The 24,560-nt window shown below is 29.6% G+C and overlaps 1 protein-coding gene across 2 annotated transcripts in view; it reads right to left on the reverse strand.

Annotated features, from left to right (window-relative positions):
• Nucleotides 1-2,775: 2,775 nt before the first annotated feature.
• LOC107440956 (clavesin-2) overlaps nucleotides 2,776-24,560 on the reverse strand; it is a 60,950-nt gene continuing 39,165 nt past the window's right edge. For both annotated transcript variants that reach the window (XM_043048377.2, XM_071185138.2), the window contains 5 exons: nucleotides 20,929-21,097; nucleotides 13,405-13,647; nucleotides 8,938-9,131; nucleotides 6,858-6,968; nucleotides 2,776-3,204 (listed from right to left, as the gene is read on the reverse strand). In XM_043048377.2, the coding sequence (XP_042904311.1) occupies nucleotides 3,052-3,204; nucleotides 6,858-6,968; nucleotides 8,938-9,131; nucleotides 13,405-13,647; nucleotides 20,929-21,079 (852 nt within the window). In that variant the 5' untranslated portion in view covers nucleotides 21,080-21,097 and the 3' untranslated portion in view covers nucleotides 2,776-3,051. The remainder of the gene's footprint in view (nucleotides 3,205-6,857; nucleotides 6,969-8,937; nucleotides 9,132-13,404; nucleotides 13,648-20,928; nucleotides 21,098-24,560) is intronic.

Genomic DNA, 24,560 nt, shown 5'->3' on the forward strand with positions numbered 1-24,560 from the left:
ATAGTATTGCAATTTTAAGAAAAAAACCCATTAGTTTTGAGTATTAGAATTTATTTTTAAATAAAATAAATTTTTATGGAGCAGCTACTCCAGTTATTATTTACCCTCTCTCAAAACTCATCAACTCAACTCTCAAAAACATTGGTTTAATGTTCAATCACGACATCAGTACCAAGAACAACAATACTGTACAAATTTGCAGTAACTTTAACAAGGTGTTACATTGTAACATATTGTCAATAAAGTTAACGATAAAATGAAAGATAATTTGGTTTAATTTAGCACCATATTAAATTTGAAGCAAATTTTAACTATAATACAGTTCAACACATATATGTTCTTATAATATATAATAAAATATATTCTCTTGCTTATAACAGTTACTTTGGTAATTGTTTTTCTGCAGTTGCTCAATGGAGTATGTTATTTTGCTAAATTTTTTTCTGTAAATTTCAGATCTCTTATGGCTTTTTTCTTAATTACAGTTTTTGTAATCTTTCAATTAATGTACAAGCTTAAAATTGCAAGTTGCTTCAAAACCAGATTAGGCTTCAGAGAAAAGTTCATTTAATGTCATCTTGCAGTCATGCATTAAATTTTCTTACAGTATTGGTAGTGCAATGACCAAAAACTCGATGCAGAATGCAGCCTAAAATAATTCCACTGCTATAACTCGTTCAGATTTTAATAAACTTCGCTAAAAAATTGTAGAAATAGTAAAAAAGTATTAAAAAGCAATTTATCACTAAAAAATGCTATGGAAATTTGCTTTATCACCGGCTTTGAGCATTCGTTTCAATTCTAAGTTTATGACTAACAATGTTAAACTTCGCACACATTTAATATGAAAACCCAGCCCAGTAGAGAAGGGAACTCCTGTATCAAGCATATTGACAAAATATTCTTTGTGGAGGATTTTTTGATGGAACTAACCCACATTTGCGTTACACGGTGAGAAAAAATACGAAAACCTCCTACGGTTAGCTCGAGAGGAAGGGGACTCTAGCCCAAGATCTGCTTACCACTCGGAATATTTTACGTTAGCACTGTGGTCGGTGCGTGCCAGATGCAGAATTCGAAACTGGATCAACTCATTGATAGGTGAGTGCTCTATCTCCTGAAACACCGCTGCTCAATGTTAAGAGACTGGCAATATTAGCTGTTGTATTGTAGTGGAAGCGATATCTTATTTAAATGCAAGCTGTATTATTTTGAGCGCATTAATAAGTGGTGTTAGAAATGTAATAGCAAATACTCGACTATGACGTCCCAAACAAGAAACCATTATCTCCAATTAGATGGTAATGGATGTGATTTTTTTTAGCATCGGTTTATGTACGAGCTTGAATTTAGCGAAAACTTATACCGCAGTTTTCATTTAAATGGGTATACATTCGGAACTGAACCCTCGAAACTGAATTTCAATTCAGAAATGTTTAAAAAAAAATTGAAAATTATAATAAAATGACATAAAAAGCCCAAAAATTATGCACAAAAAAAACAAACATCTATCAATGTTTTGTCTGGTACTCACGAAATCGATGTCATACCCTTTTTGCACCAGTCTCTCTTGCCAAGCTGCGCACGTATCAAGAAGATGACTCTAAAACATACACCATTCGACTCGAAATGGCATCTTGTCAGAATCTTGTGAAATATAGTGCAGTTCGAATATTTCCTGGCTCCGAGTCAATGTCAGTCAACTTTAGCGGGGTCACTGATGAATTGGAATTTTACTTTAATTCTAACTTTAAATCTTGTGAATATTTTTATTAAAGCTCAAGTTTTTCGAGCAATTTGTATCAGGTCATCATCCAGAGCTTGCATCTTTTTACAAGAAACCAACATTAATATGAGTAAGCTAAATATGTGGTGTATAAAATAAAACAAAAGATTCTAAATAAATTACTGGTGAATTCTTAAATGAAATTAATACTAATAATAATTAATACTGTTGTATATATTTTTAATAACATTATTCATATAATTTTCCATTAATCAACATGGAAGTCATATCTGATTGTAAGCCGCATACAATATATATATATATATTTGAAACAAGAATGAAAATTGAAGAAAAAAGGAAAATTACACATATATTACCACAGCTCCAGGCTGCTAATGTTATAACTAGAAGAGCAGTTGAAAAATATAAATCAAGATAAGTTATTACTTGATATGAATTCAATAAAAACATTCTAGTGGAAATAATCCAAAAAGCAGCAATAACAGGAAATTGTGAATAATCCGAAAACAGCATTTAATGCTTTACAAAAGAATAATATCCACAAAATAAAGAGCACAAAAATGGAAGCACTGACTGACAGCTTCATCAGAAGGGCACAACCGTGTCGTCAGTGTGGGAGCAGTTTCTGCGTTCGGTGGTAAAATAATTTTCATCTGACTTGCTTTCTGTTTCTTACTTATCACTCTTTTTGGGACATTGTTAATCCGCGTTTTGGTTTTCGCTTAGGATTGCGCCATATCACCAGTGTACCACCGCCGGTGAGTTTTTTTTGGGACTTACGGTTGTTTGTGGTATTTTTCCGTATTGATGACATGGTAGTACCCCCTGGTGACGCTGGCAGGTAGATCAGCGATTCAATTCAAATTTGTATTTTTGTGCGCACTCTTTTGGAGATATTTTTCTTTCTTGAAGTTTTAGATGCTGCACGGATTATTTACTATTTTCTGTTTTTGCTGCTTTTTGAGTTATTCCTGAAATAATGTTTTCAAAATAATGTCTCAAAAAAGTTACATAAAAGAAAAAATATCTTTAGAGACAGAGAATAGGAACATTTATTCATAACTTAAACATATAAAAAGTAAAAAGTTTACAAGTATACATAATGTACAAGCAAAAAGTATGTCCAGTAAATCAATCAATAAAGTAACTGTACAATGTTTCAATAAAAATGAAACTTGATCAAAAGCCATGGAGAAAATCCTCAACCATAATAAAATGGAAGAAAGAGACATCTTGATAACCATGCATTGATCATATAGAAGCTAATATAGCTTATAAACATTTAATAATAGTGACCTGCACCTTTAATTGGCTAGTTTTTCTAAGTGCTCTTCTTGCAAAGCATTTTTTAACCATGGTGTGCAATCATAATCTTGCAATTGGCCGCCGAAGTCAGTAGGGAGTAGGCACACTGGGAAATAGTCAGTAAGTTCTTCCATATTTTGATGAAAAATAAACTATAGGAAAATGATTTTTAAGCATTAATATTTAAAAATGATTCTAAAGAAATGAGATAAAATAATATTTAATAAAAGGTTGTTAATGGTTACTATTAGAGAATTTACGTTGCCATGATTAACGCCCTTATAGGTACATAATGCCTTTAGTAATTTATTAAGTAATAAATTCCTCATTAATATATGAAAATGTTTTTAAAGAAATAAGATAGCATAATAGTTATTAAATTTATAAGACGTTGTTCAGAGATAATTTAACCTACCGTAACTAAATCTTATATCATTTCGTCATCATAAACTAATTAGTTAATCATTAATATGTGCCAGAACATTACAATTAATCCTTAGAATTCTGAAGTCTATATATGGTGTTAAATTTCATCATATATTATTGTGCTACTTAAAATTAATTGCACGTTTCCAAGATGAGACTAGAACATAAACATAGTTTCGTTTAACATCGTATTAAGGTGGAAGCAAATTTACTGCTCACTGTTAATGAGTAGCTTGCAGCAATCGGGAGTTTCAAAAATGATAAACGTTTCAAAAAATCAATTAGTAAAAAAAAGACAAGAAATGACATGGTAATGTGCTATTTGCTACATTCTGCTTAAGACACTAGATCTATTTTTAGCAGCGCTATTGAAAATTAGTTAAAAATTTTTTCAATAAATGGCATCACCAGCTTTGAAAGCTAATTAAATGTTTTTCAAATTTTTCACTACTTGCAGTTACAGTATTGCAATAGTTTGAGGACAACATTTACGCATATTTGTGAAAATAGTTTCAGTTCGTATGTCTGGCATGCAGAAAATATAATATGTTATTTCTTATTTTATAGCTTCTTTAGCATCGCCATCTATTGAAGAGTTTTAAAACTAATTTTAATTTGGTGATACAACTTAGTTTCCTAAGTAAAATTCAGTTAGCAGTGTTTTTCTTTCTCCTCCAGCATTCTTTCATATGATTTATATAATATTTTGTCATTTTTGAGATATTTCATGTGGATTATTACCCTTTATATTGTTCTAGAATCATTCTTTTCCTGATATTTATGAACCACCTCTTTAAGTTATAATTTATTACTATTTTTCATTTTCAAACTTTTATTTGTACCTCAAAAGTCAATACCTTCACATTAGGAATTTCACAAACTTAGTTTTTATTGTTTGTAATTTAAAACTTTACAATATTTACTGTTCAAAAATGTAGAATTCAGACTATTAGCAAATGCCGATAAAAATGCATTACAAAACTTTAATATAAGTTTAATATAAATTTAATAATATAAAGTTTAATATAAGAACTTTAATGTAAATTTTGATTATATTTATTTGATGTGCTCTCAAAATGGCTAGTTTCAATGCAAACAATTCAGCAAACTTGGATTGAAATTAATTACTTTCATATCAAACATGTAATGTTTCAACATAATGTGTCAATATAAGCAATTATTTTTTATTTTAAACATTTCGCTTTACAAATTATAGAATTTATAAAGTAATAATTTTACTAGTCTGAAATAAACTTTTAATTTTGAGATTGGAAATTGAAAGAATGTTTCAATTTGTTTCAAAATGCTCAAATTAATAGATTTGCACACAATAAAAAGAATGAATTAAAATGGTGTTTATAAAATCAATTCCATTACACTTAACAATTAAGTGAAATTAAAATTATTGATAGTTTAAAATATTTTAAATTATTCATCTTAAAAATTCATTTAAATAAGTCATATTTCAAAACATATGCATCGATAATAATTTAAGGAAACCTTGATAAATTTAAGTATTCCTCGAAATTACTCGAATAAGGTTCTTTAGATTGGAATGTATCATAATAATAAGTTAAATCCGAATCTTACAAATATTTCTTAATAATAGAAGTCGCCTAGTTCCAAATAAGACAATAGACTGTGGTACATCTATTCAAATAGCCATTGGTGTTTTTAAAATCAATTCCATTACACTTAAATAAAACTATAAAATAATTATAAAAATTATAAAATAATAATACATTATAAAAATTTTGATTATTTGATTTTTTTTAAAAATTTATTTTTTTAGTTACTTCCAAAACCTATTTAAACAAAAATATGATTATACAAAGCAGTTTAAAAAATTGAGTACTCTATCAGAGTACATTTTATATTTTTCTTTTATGATAGACGTTGAACAGCTGACCCTATTCTGAGTTCACGACATTTAATGTTTAACTCCGAAGTCTTGCAATTTTGAACCCAATTCAGATGACAAGGGAACTCATGAATCAAGTATTGGGAGAAATTAGTCTAAATGGAAGAATTTTTTTGATGGAACTATTTGCATTACACGGAGAGGAAAACCACGAATATTTTCCGCGGATATACCGGCTGCAAGAGGATTCTGATCCATGAGCCGTCTACCACTAAATATATTTCACATCAGTAATGTGGTTAATATGGTTGTGGTCAGAATTCGTATCAACCAGGCACCGTTGGATTTGGCGACTTGAATGGGAGGCGAAAACTCTTTCCCCTGATCCACCGTGCCTCAATCAAACTTTATAATATTTTATAACTGGCTTCGAACAGCCGGTCCAATTCTGAGTTTACGACTATCACTGTTCAACTCCGTAGTCTTGTAATTTTTGTATCCAACCCAAAAGACGAAGAACTGTTGGATAAAGAATTAGCTCAAACTATACCCTTCATTGAGGGCTTTTTGATGGAAGTAACCAACATTTGCTTACATAGAGGGGAAAACTATGAAAACCTGCCACGGTTAGCCCGATGGCAAAATGATCCTAACCCATGATCTACCTAACACTTAAGGACATTTAATATCAGCACTGTGGTCGATGCGAGCTGGGAGCAGAATACATATCAACCAGCCATCGCTGGAACTCGAATCCGGGTCATCTCATTGGTAAGAGTGCGCTCCCTTTCCATGGCTCTTATCAAACTTTAATTTATTTCATATTTCAATAACCGTCGTTGAACATCTGACCCAATGCAATTTAAAACCTAATCCAGAAGATAAGGAAACTTATTGAAACTTATTGATTTCCTGGAACAAGTATTAGGAGAAATTTGCCTGCGTGGAAATTTTTTGATGGATTTAACCCGCGTTTGCGTTACATTTAGAGAAAAACAACGAAAACCTCCCACGGTTAGCTTGACGGAAAGAGAACTGAAAACCATGCTACGTCTACCGCTGAGGACATTCTACGTAAGTACTGTGGTCGTTGAGAGACCGGTGAGGAATTCATATCTACCAGCCATCGCTGGGATTCGAACCCGCGTTACCTCATTGGGAGACGATCGAAAAAATTTCTCAGGATCTAAAAAATCGAAAAGAAAGTTTTCAAGCACATGTCTGGGAGGCAAGTGCTCTATCCGCAGAGCCACCACGACTCCATCATCAAACTTTATTATCATTTTCGATTACTTCTGAAAACTCGAACAAATTACTTAAACAAAGCAGCCATCTCAGTTAAAAAAAATGGTGTTGCTGTTGCTGTTTAGAAATTATTCTGAAGTTTTTAATTGCTTGTGGAATTAAAGGTTAACTGTTACTTAACAAAATAAAAGTGTTATAAAATTCAAGAATATGATGAGTGTTTGTTTAATATGTGAATAATTTATTAATAAATCCAATCAAGAAAATACTTACTCGTTTCTTTAATTTCTCGGATAGGAAGGGGTGAATTAAAGTCCAGGCTGCCTTGAAAGTAAGAGACATATTGATAATATGGATGCCTTTAAATCTACCTGGGAAACATTCCTGGAAAATATTAATTTAAGTCAGATATTGGAAAGTCAACTACCAAAGTCATTGTTTGTAAAATCAAATTTATGAAATATCATTTATGGTTTAAAAGATTAAAACCTGTTCAAATGCGAAGATAAAAAAAACAAAAGATTAAATTAAATAGCAGATTTGCAAAAAAAGACATTATTATGTTTCATCTGTCATCCAAGTCTTGATGGAATTTATCCCACCTTCTTATTATTGATTCGGTAATTTCGAGAACGTTTTTGTTGCTTTCTGAATAATTTGTAACCCTAAATTTATTGGCTTTTCTCGGTAGTTTTTTTTTTAAAAAATCTTCTAATAATTATTCATATTCGCACTTGTTTAGATGCAATAGAAGCACTTATTCATTATTAAATTTCTTTAATTTACAAAATCAATTATTAATAAATTTTTAAATATGCATGAAAAAATTTACAACTACTTTTTTGGATTTTATATTTTAGTAAAAACATAATTCCGATAATCTAACAGATTTTTTCAGTAATTATTAGACTGTTTTTTAAAATTAAAAGATAATAAAATAGAATTTTTGCTTGTAACTAGAGCGCCAGAAATAAATGTAAATAGTAACACTGGTGTCAATGTAAAAGTAATATCTTCGTCATGGGATTAAAATTCAAAAATTCAACGAAAATCTAAAACAAACGTTCCAACTATCAAAACCAGCTATAGTAAACCGCTTTTTACTACTTTATTAAACTTAAGTATATACCTAAAAATTATTAATAAACTGATGCTAATGTTATTAAATAAAAAGTAACACTTAAAGTTACTTTTTTTTAAAACAAAAAAGTTATTTTTTTAATATTCCCTACAAACAACAAAAACACATAACTCTTGGTAGTTCAGTGGGGATACTAATTTTAACAGATTGTTACGAAAATTTTCAATAACCGTGAATTTTATTATTCCACCGTACGACCGTAATATTGACTGCGAAATCACAGTAATTACGGTAAAATCGTAATACACTATCTACCAATAAGTATTTGGACACGTGTGATTGAAAAGAAAAACAAAATTTATTCATAATCAATAGTTGGTAGACCCTCCACGAGAAGCAATTACAGCGTGAACTTTCCGGGGCATACTTTTCACATGTCCTTGTGTGACGGCTAGGTGGTATTTCTTCCACTCGGTTAGGAGAAGACATGTCAGTTCCTTCACGGATTTTGGACTTAAAGTACACCCCTTAATTCGGTGATCCAACTCGTCCCAGAGGTTCTCGATAGGGTTCAAATCTGGGCAGGCCAGTCCATTCGATTAATCCCATCGGCACCATACCAAGCCTTGGTGACCCTCGCAACATGACAGCTAGCATTGAGTCCTGGAAGTAACAGGGCTTCACCCCGTATAACTGTCACAACGTAGGAAGCACATTGCCATTCAAAATAATGCAGTAGGGCCGGCCTGGTGGCCGAGTGGTTAGCGTGCCTGACTGCGAAGCCATAGGCTGCGGGTTTGAATCCCGCTCTGGGCATGGATGTTTCTTTCTCTCTTTGTGCTGTCCTCTGTTGTGTGTGTGCATGATGTGTGAATGTGGCCCACCCTATAAACGGGTTTGTGGCAGTGTGGCGTGGGTAATGTTGCTCGCCTCCGTGACTTTGGTTCACAGGTGCCCACTGGGTAACGCCAAATGAGCAACAATTCTGGCATAGTATAGGCAAAAGATTCAAATTCAGTGCCTGCCATTGGAAAAAAAAATAATGCAGTAGGCATCTTGCATGGGACTAATGCCGATGTTGCTCCCTACACGATATATACCGGCGGAGGGCGTGACGTATCTCAGGACCGCAGATATAGTCATTTGCATAGGTGTTCAAATACTTATTGGTAGATAGTGTAGTTGGTGCTTCTGCTAATATTTAAAGTTGGCTACTGAATTTATTCTCCAAAACTGAACACATTAAAATGTAATGGTATGAAAATCACATACCTGAGTTCCGTTGTATAACAAGTAGATATTTTGTGGTGTACAAAATCGTAGATGTTTCCAGGGGCTACTTTTAACGTCGAGTATGACTTTGTAGCCGTTTATTTGAGTCAGCGGATCACAGATGGAATGATATAGGAACAAGGCAATGGCTCTACACAAATCTTGTATAGGAACTTCCGAGGGATTCCAATTATCTGAAGATACAAATGAAAATTATTATTATAAACATATTTATTTATTAAAATTAGGAAATCAGAATTGACTTTCGGAAGTTTTTTCTCTATGGTAGTATGGAAATATTATAAATAGAATCTCATTATTGGAAATATTCTATCTATCTACACTGCAAAAATTATGGTATGAGGAAACACTTTCTTTCAAATTAACAATGAATTGGCCTCACAAAATTTAAGGTGTTTTTGAGGTTTATTTGGGATTGTTTTGAGGTGTTAAGTTTGAGGTTTATTTGATTGAGGTGTTGAGTGGTTTGAGGTTTATTTGAAGTTGATTTCAAATTCACACCATAGTTTTGAAGTTGATTTCAAACAATTAGAATCTCCTTATTGGAAATACTCTATCTATCTACACAGCAAAAACTATGGTGTGAAGGAACACTTTCTTTCAAATTAACAATGAATTGCCCTCACAAAATTTAAGGTGTTTTTGAGGTTTATTTGGGATTGTTTTGAGGTGTTAAGTTTGAGGTTTATTTGATTGAGGTGTTGAGTGGTTTGAGGTTTATTTGAAGTTGATTTCAAATTCACACCATAGTTTTGAAGTTGATTTCAAACAATTAGAATCTCCTTATTGGAAATACTCTATCTATCTACACAGCAAAAACTATGGTGTGAAGGAATACTTTCTTTCAAATTAACAATGAATTGCCCTCACAAAATTTAAGGTGTTTTTGAGGTTTATTTGGGGTTGTTTTGAGGTGTTAAGTTTGAGGTTTATTTAATTAAGGTGTTGAGTGGTTTGAGGTTTATTTGAAGTTGATTTCAAATTCACACCATAGTTTTGAAGTTGATTTCAAACAATTAGAATCTCCTTATTGGAAATACTCTATCTATCTACACAGCAAAAACTATGGTGTGAAGGAACACTTTCTTTCAAATTAACAATGAATTGCCCTCACAAAATTTAAGGTGTTTTTGAGGTTTATTTGGGATTGTTTTGAGGTGTTAAGTTTGAGGTTTATTTGATTGAGGTGTTGAGTGGTTTGAGGTTTATTTGAAGTTGATTTCAAATTCACACCATAGTTTTGAAGTTGATTTCAAACAATTAGAATCTCCTTATTGGAAATACTCTATCTATCTACACAGCAAAAACTATGGTGTGAAGGAATACTTTCTTTCAAATTAACAATGAATTGCCCTCACAAAATTTAAGGTGTTTTTGAGGTTTATTTGGGGTTGTTTTGAGGTGTTAAGTTTGAGGTTTATTTAATTAAGGTGTTGAGTGGTTTGAGGTTTATTTGAAGTTGATTTCAAATTCACACCATAGTTTTGAAGTTGATTTCAAACAATTAGAATCTCCTTATTGGAAATACTCTATCTATCTACACTGCAAAAACTATAGTGTGAAGGAACACTTTCTTTCAAATTAACAATGAATTGCCTTCACAAAAACTTAAGGTGTTTTTGAGGTTTATTTGGGGTTGCTTTGAGGTGTTAAGTTTGAGGTTTATTTGATTGAAGCATTAAGTGGTTTGAGGTTTATTTGAAGTTGATTTCAAAAACAATTTAACAAAATCAACCTCCGAAGGTGTATGAAGCTGTTTTATTCAAATTGGGGTAGTTTTGAGGTTGATGGAAATCTACTTTACAGCAACCAGGTTAGGGAGGTTATTTTTTTTGGAACACCTTCAAGCAAATAAATATACTTGAGGTCTGAATAATTTCACTCGATCTCAACTAAAAGTATAGCTGAGCTATATATGAGGTTGATTTTATAACGGTGTAAATGAGGTTGAAATTGAGGTTTATTAATGAGGTTATTTTGGTGCAAAACATACCCTCATTTTCTACCATAGGTGCGTTTTTTTGCATCTTTCAACTTCCAAACAACCCCCAAAACGTGTTAATTTTGTCGAGACTTCAAACACAGTTTAATGAGTATGTGAAAGCTCTAAGCATTGAAAATACAAAAAGTTTACTCCATTATTATTAAGTTTACACCAAATGTTAAATATTTTCGTTTCCGAAAACAACAGTGATGACATGTTTTGATATCGTCTGTAATTGTTTACAATTAATAACGAGTTGGTTAGTAGTCGTGGTGGTCTTCAATACTACGTTTCATCTACAGAAACGATAGTCATTAAAAATATGTATGCAGGTTTTAGCAGTGTAACACGGATATTTATATTTCAATTTTCAAGTCTCTCTGTAAACTGTAGTAATTAATTTTATTATGTATAATATATACGATTTTATAGTGTATACAATTAGTTAAATCTTCTTTATGAACTGTTTAGTGGAAGAACGTTTTAAGTGCAAGAAGAATAAAATTTTGGTAAAATTAACGTACAGTATTGTAAAGACATTCTCAGTAAGAAAAAGCATAACTCTGCTAATAAAACCAAAACATAGAGCATGCAAACAATTATTTTGGTAATTTTTCCACTGAAATAGTAACGGTTTATCAAAAATTCTGGTTTTCAAAATTATAATTCTTATTACCACACATTTAGTAAACAATACGAAACTAAAAAGTACATTTAACCGTATAAATAGTGTTGATGCCAGGCTCTAATGCATTATATTAAAATTACTTAATTTTACCATCGTAACCAAATTTTATCACGTATTATAAATCCGTACTTTATCGTACTTTTAGCAAAATCATTGTGACAGCACTTTGATAAAAAATTACGAAGCTTTTTGGTGTGCCCATAGAGCCATAAACACGGTAAGTTTTATCATATTCTGGTAAATTTGATCATACATTTTTTCTCTGTGCATTAAAAATCGATATTATCTTTTATTTCGTTTTTATCTGTAATTTTATTTGATACTTTGTAATAGGCAAAGAAAAATTTATACTCATAATTCTGCCTATTTTCTAAATTTCTCGTAGTCTTGTTTTCCACTAAGTTCTGAATTGTAATTAAAAAATATTTTCCAGAAAAAATGTGAGACAATCAGAATTAATTTATATAAACAACAATCCTTTTTGTTCTCTGTAATTATGATTTAATTTTCATCTAAATACTAAGATGTAGAACAATGACATTTTTACCTATAAATATTTAGCATCCCTTGAAATATTCTTGCATTATGTCAGATATTTTTTTAGAATTTTTAGATGATTAAGAATATGAATAGAAATTTGGTCTACATTGTAACAGAATGGTGCTTTTTTTGTTGCATGAAATTAATTAACGTTTTGCAATCAGAGGTTTGTTATTTAATCAGAAAAACAAAATAAAACTTTAAAGGCATTCTAGTATACAATAATGTTACCAAAATATTAGAATGTGCCCAAGATAGCGTTATATTTCTTTTTACTATCATGAGATAACTCCAACTTCAGCAAAAGAAATCAAAAACTTATTTTAATTGAATTTTAAAACTAAAACCTACTATTAAGTAAGGAATAATTAATTTCAAAAATAATAGTAACTTTACTTATTAAACTATGATAGTGAAGACTTATAACCAATAGCTTTCTTAAAAAAAAACTATTAGAATGACATAACCAGACTTATTAGTTTGAAAAATAATCAGATCGCAAGTCATTAAATGATTTGTATTGAATTTCATAAATAATAGCTGACACACTGTAAAAAATTATAAATCAAATTGTAGTAAAAAGTACTGGCACGCTGTGTGCAGCACCCGTAAAATCTATTTTACCAAAAAATTTATAAGGAAAAATTTATATCAGAAAAACTACCAGAATTGCATAACCAGACTTATTAGTTTGAAAAATAATCAGATAGCAAGCCATTAAATGATTTGTATTGAATTTTACAAATAGCTTATACACTGTAAAAAATTCTAAATCAAATCACGGTAAAAAAGTGCTGGCACCCTGTGTGTAGTACCCATAAAATCTATTTTACCAAAGAATTTAAAAATGTAATATTTCATTATAATTTTTACTGTAATAATTTTTACGGTAAAACTGAATTTTATGATAAAAAGTTCTGTCACTCAGGGAGCCAGTAAAAAATGACAGTTTAAAATGCATAGTTGAAACTGCCAGAATTACACAACCAGCGTCAGTTATTTCACAAATAATCAAAGCTCAAACTGTTAAATGATGTGATATAAAATTTGCTACACATTGCTCATTTAAATGAACTGCCATACAACTGATTGTGACATAACTCTTTAAATGATATAAATAAAAACAACAATATGTTTACTTAAATAAACTACCAGATTTGTAAAAGCACACTTATTATTTTGAGAAATTCTGGTAACAGAACTTTGATAATGAGTTAGTTGACTAACAGCTTACCTAAATGAACTACCAGGATAGCACAGCCATCTGCACATCTTTTGGGAAGGAAATTCATGGTTTTAGATTTAATTAGTTTAATTAGAGCATCATAGTTCATCCCGGTAAAGAGATTTGGATTTTTAGCTTTGAAATAAACGTATTTCTTCAACAGGCTCATAGATTTTGGAATATTGTATTTTCTGGCCCTCAGAAACTGAAGCAGAAATTCATCGGAAGTTCTACAAGTAAGGCCGTTGTCTCCTAAAATAAGTATAAAACAACATAAGTCATAAAAAAAGCAGTTTTATATGAATTATAATAAGGGGAAAGAGTTGAGTGTAGAAATAGTTGTACATTGATGGGCTTTAATTGCAATTTTTTATGATAATTTCCTCCAGAAATGCAGCTGGCTACCTGAAAAAGTTTCGTAGCATGGAAAATACGGAATTAAAGTTGGCTCTGAACGTTTCTAACTCTGTTGAATGTTGATACCGGGTCAACATTGAATGTAATACCAAAAGATTTGGTGTTAAAATTGAATATTCCTATTAAAAAATGTGAGGAATTAAATGTTACCCAAACGAAAGGTCAACTAACACTTAACAAAATTTGTGAGTTTCCCCTTAAATTAGGCAAAATTGTTAAGTCAGTTAAGTTTTTTGTAATTGATACTGATTTACCATATGCTTTACTTGGGTTGCAGACTTGCAAAGAGTTTTGTTTGTTTATTGATTGTGTCGGGCCAGTTGTTACTCAATTTGGTAAGAGATTGATCACCTCTGCTAATTCTAACAGTGACAACTTATCTTTGCACATTAGACAACAAAATTCTCAAAATGTTAAAGTTAAAAATGTTGAAAAAATAAAAGTTGAAGATGTTTCAGTTAAAGTAAACATTGAAAAAAATAATGTAAAGGGTAACAAAAATAAAAGAAAAAGGACAAATAGGAAAAAGAAAAAATGTCCAAAAATTTCAAATGATTCGGAGATAGATCTAGGTAATGGATGCATACATTATCAGGTTAATATCGACGAAAAAATAAAAAATGAAAGCGAGATAGAAAATGTGGACTTAAAAGAAATTTTAAAAAGTTATGATGATATTTTTGCAAAACATAAACATTACGTAGGAGAAATTAGAACCGAACCGCAAAGAGTCAGGTTAACATCAGATTTACCTATATCTCTAAGGCCTTACAAAACATCCCCAAAACAACAACAGGAAATTGATTTACAAACAGAAGAATTGTTAAAAAATAACATTATAAAAGAAAGTTCATCCCCTTATGCTGCCCCTGTAACTTTAGTCTTTAAAAAAGATGAAAATAAAAAGAGTCGTTTATGTGTTGACTTTAGAAAATTAAATCAAATTACAAAAACAGATTCTGAACCTCTACCTTTAATACAGTCTTTAATTGAAAAATTATCTAATAGTTGTTATTATTCTAAAATAGATTTATCACAGGGATATCATCATGTTCGTATTCATCCTGATGACACTGAGAAATTAGCATTCGCTACTCACAATGGTCTATTTGAATACTTAAGATTACCTTTTGGCTGGAAGAATGCGCCAAGCATCTTTCAACGTACAATTCGTAGAATTTTAAATAAACATAAAATTAAATTTGCTACAAACTACTTTGATGATATCATTATATTTTCTAATTCTTGTGATGAACATTTAACCCATCTTAAAAAGATTTTTGATATTTGTAAACAAGAAAACTTAAAATTAAAACTTTCAAAATGTTCATTTTTGCAAAAACAAATAGAATTTTTAGGATATGAAATAAGCAATGGAATTGTGTCACCCGATAACCATAATATTGAGGTTATTAAAAATTTATTACCCCCTAAAAATGTTAAATCATTGCAAAGATTTCTTGGATCAATAAATGTTTACAATAAATTTATTGATAGTTATGCAAGTATTCGACATCCTTTAAATAACTTGTTAAAGAAAGATGTAAAATGGGTGTGGTCAGAAAAATGTCAACAATCTTTTGAACTTTTAAAAAATGCTATTATTTGTAAACCAATTTTGAAAATTTTTAATCCTAATCATGAATGTCATCTTTTTGTTGATGCATCGTTAGTTGGAATTGGTGCTGTGTTAAAACAGACAGATGAATGTGGTGTATTGCATCCTGTAGCTTTTCATTCTCGTTCCTTAAGGGACTATGAAAAAAACTATGCAATTACAGAACTTGAATGTCTTGCTATTGTAGATTCTTTAAATAAATTCCACCATTATCTTTTTGGCCAAAAATTCACCATACATACTGACCATGCTGCTCTAGTTTGGCTAAAAAATGTTAAAAATTTAAAAGGTAGATTATTTAGATGGTCATTATTGTTAAGTATGTATGAATATGATATTAAATACACAAAAGGTTCTACTAATTTTGAAGCAGATTGGCTTTCGAGAGATGCAACACATTCACTTGTCAAAATTAATTGTAACAATAATAATGTTCATTTTTCACATTTGTTAAAATTGGATGAAATTGTTGAAGCTCAAAGGAAAGATAACTTACAAGGTAATTTTGTTGATATCAATAATGTTTTATGTGTACGTAAGAAAAATTTTACTAAAATAGTTGTTCCATTTTCGTTGAGATTAAAAATTCTGCAAATTGCTCATGATAAATTTAATCATCCAGGAGTGCAAAAAATGATAAACTTGATAACCCCTGTTTATTATTGGAATAACATAACTTCAGATATAGCAAAATTTTGTAGACATTGTCATACGTGCCAATTAAATAAAAAGCCGCGACAAAAAAGATTTGGATTATTACAATCCTTACCCCCTGTTAATCAGTCATTTGACTTGCTAGCAATAGATAGTGTTGGTGGATTGAATTACTATAATTCAACAAAAAAATATTTAACTTTAATTATTGACCACCTCACAAGATACATTTGGGCTTTTGCATCAAAATCCATTAGCTCAGAAACCTATACAAATTTTTTACATCAAATTTTTCAAAATCAAATTCCTAAATCCTTGTTGAGTGATAGAAACGCTGCCTTTACTTCTTCTCATTTTAAAAAATTTTTGAAGCATAATAAAATTCAACAATTATTGACAACTGCACATCATCCGCAGTCTAATGGCAAGGTAGAACGCCTTGGTCAAACAATAATTACGAGTTTAAAATGTAAAATCAATGAAAAACCTACTAAAACTCCCTGGCCTACTATGTTAAAAGATATAGTTAATACGTATAACTTAACTCCCCATTCTGTTACAAAATTTCCACCTGCATATCTCATGCATGGTAGACTCCCCTATGAAAATCCCTTAAAGGAAGAAATCTATCCACCTGTTGAGGAAGCTAAAAAAATTACAATTCGAAGAACTAAAGAATATCATGAAAGAAATAAAATCTATTATGATCCTAGATTTTTAGATATAGATTTTAAAACTGATGAATTAGTTATGTTTGAAGAATTTAATTATCCTAATACGAGGAAGTTGTCACCTCCTTTTAGTGGACCGTATAAAATTCTTCAAAAAATTTCAGAAACTAATTACAAAATAAACAAAAAGAATAATTTAAGTAAACAAAATTTTGAAATAGTACATGTATCAAAGCTTAGGAAATATCACAACCCACAAATGTTGAAATTAAATCATGAATAAATGACACTTGTTGTCCAATTCGTTTTGCATAAAAATGTTGTATATTTTTGTGTGAAAAAATTTTTTGAAAATTTTAGTAGATTAGTTATGTAAATATTTCATTTTTCTTTCTGTTTAGTTACTAAATAGATAAATTGCATAATCATGTTTTTCATATTTTTGTCATTGTAAATAATATTTTTTCTTCTCATAATTGAAAAGATGTTGTTTGTAGTAGGGAAAAAGGAACAATCGTACCAACCTAAAAATTTTAAATTTAAAGTATTCTAAATTTTTTTTATTTTGGCTCACCAAAAATTTTTTTTGGGGGGGATGTAATACAAAAATTAAATACTTTTGTAGTAATAAAAGAATTAAAACTCTTTCGGTTTCATAAAATGTCTTTGTTAAAGAATAAGCGTAGAGAGATTCTATTTTGGGAATTCAAGGCTGAAAACATACCATTGAAATATAAATAGATTTATATTTCAAGGGAAGAGTTATTTTTAGAATCGTTACCTCGTTCACTTCCATATAAGGAAGCGGAAATGATTTTCCTTAATGCGTAAGGTTACAAGGAATGTACGACAGTGTGCCTTTTTACCTAAAATCTATGTTGGTATAAAACCTAAGAACGCATAGTTTTGCGTGTCCTTATCATCATAATGTGATCCTGATAAGCTGTGCCGGAATTGTCCGGAGTCTTGTCCATTCCCCTCCCGTAGGGAGCTTGGACGCCAACTGTTAGCAATGCCAGCCTATATTTAATAAACCTGTTTAGAACGTCTGATGGCTTATGACTGCAATTATTTCAAGCTAAATACAACACTAATAACAGGGTTGGAGCCCTGTTATTACATATATATATATATATAATATATATATATATATAATATATAAATAAATAAATACAAGAAAACACTAAGAAAGTTAAGAAAAACAATAAGTAACATTTATTGCGCTTAAGCTGCAAGTAAACAGCACTCATTAGATAAGTTCAAAATGAAGAATAAAACAAAGAAAAATTATAGACATATGAAAAAAAGGGGGTGGGAAATAATAAGTAAAAAAAAAAAAAAAAACAACAAACAATATTTTACTTAAAAAAAAAAAAAAAAAAAGTGAAATGTTAATTAAAAAACCGGAAAAAAAGCCGGAAAAAAAAGATATAATCTTTTCTTCAGCCCACACGATTATATCCGCAAAACAGAGTGCTTTCTGATATTGTATCAATACAGCCAAAGCAAAATATATTAATACAATAGTGTGAGGAGCACTCAAAAAAATTTTTTTTATAAAATATATATATATTTTATAAAAAAAATTTTTTTGAGTGCTCCTCACACTATTGTATTAATATATTTTGCTTTGGCTGTATTGATACAATATCAGAAAGCACTCTGTTTTGCGGATATAATCGTGTGGGCTGAAGAAAAGATTATATCTTTTTTTTCCGGCTTTTTTTCCGGTTTTTTAATTAACATTTCACTTTTTTTTTTTTTTTTTTTTTTTTAAGTAAAATATTGTTTGTTGTTTTTTTTTTTTTTTTTTTTACTTATTATTTCCCACCCCCTTTTTTTCATATGTCTATAATTTTTCTTTGTTTTATTCTTCATTTTGAACTTATATAATATATATATATATATATATATAATATATATATATATATATATAATATATATATATATAATATATATATAATATATATATAATATATATATATATATATATATATATATATATATATATATATATATATATATTTTTTTTTTTTTTTTTTTTTTTTTTTTTCATGGGTGACTTTTTTGAAAATAGTGAAACTAAGGTGTTCAGAAATACTTTTAGCAAAATCGGTTCAAAGTTACACCACAATATCTGTACCTTAAATCACGAAAGTCAGCGAATTTCCTGCTACTGAGGGTTAAACTGAAACATGTTCGTTCGCGTTGAACCATAGTCTCGTGTATTCAAGTTTAATGAATAAAATATTATGGTTCAACTTTGCACAGTATCAATATTGCTGCAAATTCTAACGAAGTTATGGTTCAACTATACTCTTTATTAAACTTATATTTAACCTATATTAAACTAGTTGCCAATTTCAACAATATTATGGTTAAACTTTGTACTATTAAATTTACTGCAAATTCCAGTGATATCATGGTTTAACTTTGCACTATATTTAACTTGCAACAAATTCCAAAGATAATATAAATAAACTTTGAACTACAATGAAGTTACAGCAGATTCAAACGTATTATGATTGAGCTTTGCATAAAATTGCAGCAAATTCCAACTATAAAGCGGTGCAACACGTTTGAAATATCCGATTCTATTAGGTAGATATATCAGAAAAACTAAAGTTTCAGAAATTTATTGGTTACGTTTTTTTTCATATAATCAGTGATGATTGTATCTAATTTCAATGAAAAGATGATAAAATTGCATAAAAACACAAATACTGGTAAAATTACCGATCTACATGCCAATATGATTTCTGGTAAAACAAAACAACATAATTATTAATAAACCAAATAAATAGTAAATATAACCGAATAAATGGTTATTGTGCCATGCTCTAAGGTGTCATGATAAAAGTGCCAAATTTTACCGCATTTACCAAATTTTATCACATATTATAAAACCATATTTTATTGTTGATTTTACGAAATTCATTATCAAAGTACTTTGGTGAAAAATATTGAGATTTGTGATGTTCCCATGGAACTAGAAACAGTACATTTTACCATATTCTGGTAGTTTTGACAATACTATTTTTTCAGTGTACAATAGAACAAAAATAGAACTTTAAAAAGAGCTCTAAAAGTCAATAAAAGATTACGAAAACAAAGAAATATGCCAGAAATTTAAACATTGTTTACAATTTTTTCTGAGGAATAGATTATAAAAATTTATTTTTACGATAAAAATCTTCTTTAATAAAAATGTAAAAGTGAACACTCTCTCATAATCAGGAAAAAAAATATAAGTTAAATAAAGTTTAATAAATTTAAGAAAATAGTATAAGAGAATAGTTCAGTAATATAAGTAAAAAGTATAATAAATAAAATAATATAGACGTGAAATATATAAAAACCAATTGGATTTATCCAATAGCCTAGATGCAAAACTTACTAATAAAAATATTAAAAAATTCAATGGGTTAACGAATTTATCAGTTCTGAAAAATATTGCTTAGTTTCAATAGTAATAGCTGTTATTAAAAACTCGGAAGATAATAGCTGTCCCTGTCATTTTCCGAAATTTTTATAATTTTTTTTTTAAATAAAAAGTGAATCTATATACTTTATAGCACTTTTGTATACGTATTTGCTTTGTTCTCAATTTATTTCGTATCTTTTTTAAAATAATTTTTTTTTCGATTACGTTTCGCTTACTCACATTTATAATAACATTTTAAAATGAAAGAAGCATATTTTCTTATCTTTTACATTATTGATTTATTAGATATTTCCAAAGCGTTTCAAAGCATTTTATCATTTCCCTTTCTCATCATTTATATAAACAAAATTTTTTAAAACTCATTCCAATAATTTTAACTGCAATTGTTGTTCTTTCATGCAAATTCTTACTCATGTATTTTTTCTCTAAAATGTAATTTTTACTGCAGAATAACGAAAAATAGCTAAGATAAAAAAGTAAAACAGTTCAACTACTATGAGTATTTAGATTTTAATTTATGTATAAAGGAAATTTATTATTTTAAAAACATATTTACATTACATTATTCTAGTCTAAAACTCTACTCGATGGCTCATAGAAAAGTATTATTGCAATACAAATTAATATATATATATATATATATATATATATATATATATATATATATATATATATATATATATATATATATATATATATATATATATATATATATATTATACACTCACTTATTAACTCTCTCAATTCCTGCATTGCAGGTTTCCTTTTGTCGAGTGTTTCATGGAGTTCATCTTCAGCCTTCTTAAGAAATCTTTCAGGTACATTAAATGATTCAAACGGATACAAAATGTCGGATGAGTCCTCCTTCATAACCCCCATTATGAAATACAAATGAATCTAAAAGAAAAAGAGTATATACAATCATCGGGAATATATAAAATTTAATCACATACACTTTATGCGATTACAGTTTGTGTATTGAATAACAGACAAAGAAATTGGAATATTGTCGAATAGTTCGTGACTTATTATTTATAGGCTTAAAAATGTTGCTTCATAAATAGATATCTATAAATGCTTAAAAATATATATGTTGTATAGAGCACTCATGGATATGTAGATGATTAGAAAACCGATGAAATTTCTTATCTCACGTTGGCAACAGTGAGCTGAAATAAAATAAACTGAGTGGAAATGGAGTGTTGAAAGCAAACAGTTCATATAAAGTAACTGAACTATATTTTTGTTTTAATTATGTCCTTTAATTTATGCAAGCATTATAATTATTTAGAGTTTTATTTTAGTTTTAATGATGCTTATTAATTTACATATGAGAAGGCAGAGACTTTTTAATGAAAATAAAATCAAACAGAATTAGCAAAAATCAGAAATCTATATATATATTATATGACACTAATCATCGATTCAAACTAAATTTTTGCTTCAAAGGAAAAATTCTACCCTCATTTTAACCTAATTTGTTACATTCTTTAATTTTCAAACCTTCTCCTTCGTTTTTAAGAGTTCGTTTAAGAAAACTGCAGCGTCTCCAAAATTTAAAATTAATAATTGTGTTTTTCGAAATATGAAGTATTTATTTCAAATATAATCTCCACGCGATTTTGAATTGTAGATAAATCAAAAAGTATATAAATAAGAATTAATAGTAATTAAAGAAAGCAGTTGCATATTTTTAGAGCTTCATTTTCAAAGTAACATTTTATAACCGTCGTTGAATAGCCGACCCAGTTTTTGGGTTTAAGATTATTAATGTTCAACTCCGTAGTCTTGTAATTTTGAGCTCAATCCAGAAGACAAAGGAACTCCTGGATCAAGTATTGGGAGAAATTTGCTATCGTAGAGGACTTTTTGATTAAACTAATCCGCATTTGAATTACATTGGGAGGAAGACCACTAGAACCTATCACGGTTAACCTGGCGGCAAAGGGACTCTAACTCATGATCCGTCAACCACTGAGGATATTTCACCTCAGCACTGTGGTCGATGCTAGCCGGATGCGGATTCGTATCAATCGGACTTCACTGGGATTCGAACCCGATTTACCGCATTGAATGGGAACGCTCTATCCCCTAAGCAATCGCGACTCTGAAGGAACTTTTGATTTTATTTTTTTTGCACAGAAACCTTGGTGCATAAATTCTCTCAAATATCTATTATGTATGCACAGTTTGAAAATGACCAATTGACCATATCGGAAATGATGGCCTACTATCGTATTTCGCACAGCTCATCAAATTAAAAAATAGACAACTAAACCTTAATATAACTTTATTTCTATATAAAATAAATAATCTCAGGAATCTTAAGCTGTAATATATTACTTGATTAAAAAAATTTATTGAAAAAAAAGGGTTTCAAATGTTCAAAAATAGCCACCCATTTTCCAGATTTGCCAGATGGGAATCAAAAGAAAAAAATGATTTGAAGTAAATAGACGAAGTAAAGACGCTTATTTTTATATGCGAGATCAAACAGCCATTGCGTTTCTAGGCATATCTCAACCACGCAAATATCCTTCAAAATATCTCAATTGTTGGGTTTGCTGATGAATGACCAGCACATCATGCGCGACTGGTTAATGACCGGCTGGAGAGCCACAATATTATTGTGAGGGAATTTTCCTTGAAAGTTAATTATTTTAGTTTTCCATCAGTTGCTGTTTATAATCTCTAACTTCAGTAAAATTAATATAAATTAAAGAGTATTGTTTGATCTCATAAAACTTAATACCGTAGCTGCAATTAAAACTTTTTGAAATTTCGTAAGATTTTTACACATTTTGTTGAGGTAAAAGTAAATTTGATCAAAAGCTTTAGTGAACAAACTCTAGCATGCACAAAATCTCGCACAGAAATAAGGTAAATCCTGATTTTTATCCCCTTTATTATTCGTGCAAATCAAATATTTTGTTCCGTGTAGTTTCGCCAAGTAACCACTCAATTTTTCTGTGCTTCAAACTAATATTAACGATACAAATTTCTATAAATAATTTTGCTAAAAATGAATAAATAAATAAACGATTTTGACCCAAAAGTTCTTTATATGTCTAATAAATGGAAAAATAATTGATAAAAAGTACGTGCAGTTATTCTTAAACCACTTTGGTGTTTAAAATACATTAGTATAATAAATAGATTACTACTAGATTTCTGCTATTACACTTCTATTTTGTTGCATTAGTGAAAGCTACATTGGTGAAAGCTATACATAGTTTAAAGTTGTATGCACAGAATATTGGTAGTATTCAAAGAATTATTTAAAGTTACAAATTGTTTTAAGTTATGTATAGTTTAAAGTTGCTACTTTGGTAGAATAAATAGATTACTACTATTACAACGATATTTTTTAGCAAAGAATTAATTATTTAAAGTTATACATTGTTTAAAGCTATACATAGTTTAAAGTTGTATGTATGTACAGAATATTGGTAGAATAAATAGATTGCTAAAATTACATGGATTGCTCCTATTGCAATGCTATTTTCTTACATAGAATTAATTATTTGAAGTTAGTTTCCTCTGATGCAGAAGTTTTTAACTAACGAATGCGAAGCGTGTTCTTGAAAAAGTTAAGAATCAAGCAGTTTTTTTTTCATTCGGCAAATTTAGTTTTTATTAATTGAATTCTTTCACGAAAAATGAGCTGTAGAAGGTAATAATACTAAGCTTATACAATTACAATGCGCATACATTATTTTATCAAGGATAACTAAGCATCAAGTAAGCATTTTATTACGTATCACTGTTTAAGAAGTAATAAACAAGTAGCAAACAGCCTCCAGCCTAGCAGCTGGAAGACTTGGAAGTAAGCGGAAGTTAAAAGTATCGGCCTTTGGCGATGATCTGGATAAGTGATCCAAAGAAGAAGAAAAAAAAACTTTTCTTTTCCTCGGCCCAGTCAGTGGCCAAGGTTGTCCACTTAATCCTGTCTTTGTGTCGCCTTGTTATGGCTTTGGTGAATACAAAAAAGATGGTCTTATAGGAAGTAATATCAAAAACTCAAAGAATGGACCTTGAGGAATACGAAATCGCAGCTATCCGCTACCTTTGTAAGTGATAACACTATCATTAAAATCAGTAAGAAAACGAGTCCAATGGCAAAGTTGAAAGGAAACTACGCGTTTATGAATAATTATGCTAAGTTGAAGTGATCGGGTTATTAATGTCGTTTAACGGAGCATATGGTGGTGCTTTAGTAACTGAAAGACAGTTAAAGCATTGTTAAGATAGCGAAAATGCAGAATAACGATTAAGTTCTATTTAATAAATATTGAAGAAAATATGAGTTTAAGCAATCTAATAAACGCGTTTATAAGCATATTATTCTTAAGCCTTGTTC

Source organism: Parasteatoda tepidariorum, chromosome 5 (assembly GCF_982258835.1).
Source record: "Parasteatoda tepidariorum strain Cologne lab strain chromosome 5, Ptep-v5.0, whole genome shotgun sequence".
In the NCBI taxonomy this organism is placed as follows: Eukaryota; Metazoa; Arthropoda; class Arachnida; order Araneae; family Theridiidae; genus Parasteatoda; species Parasteatoda tepidariorum.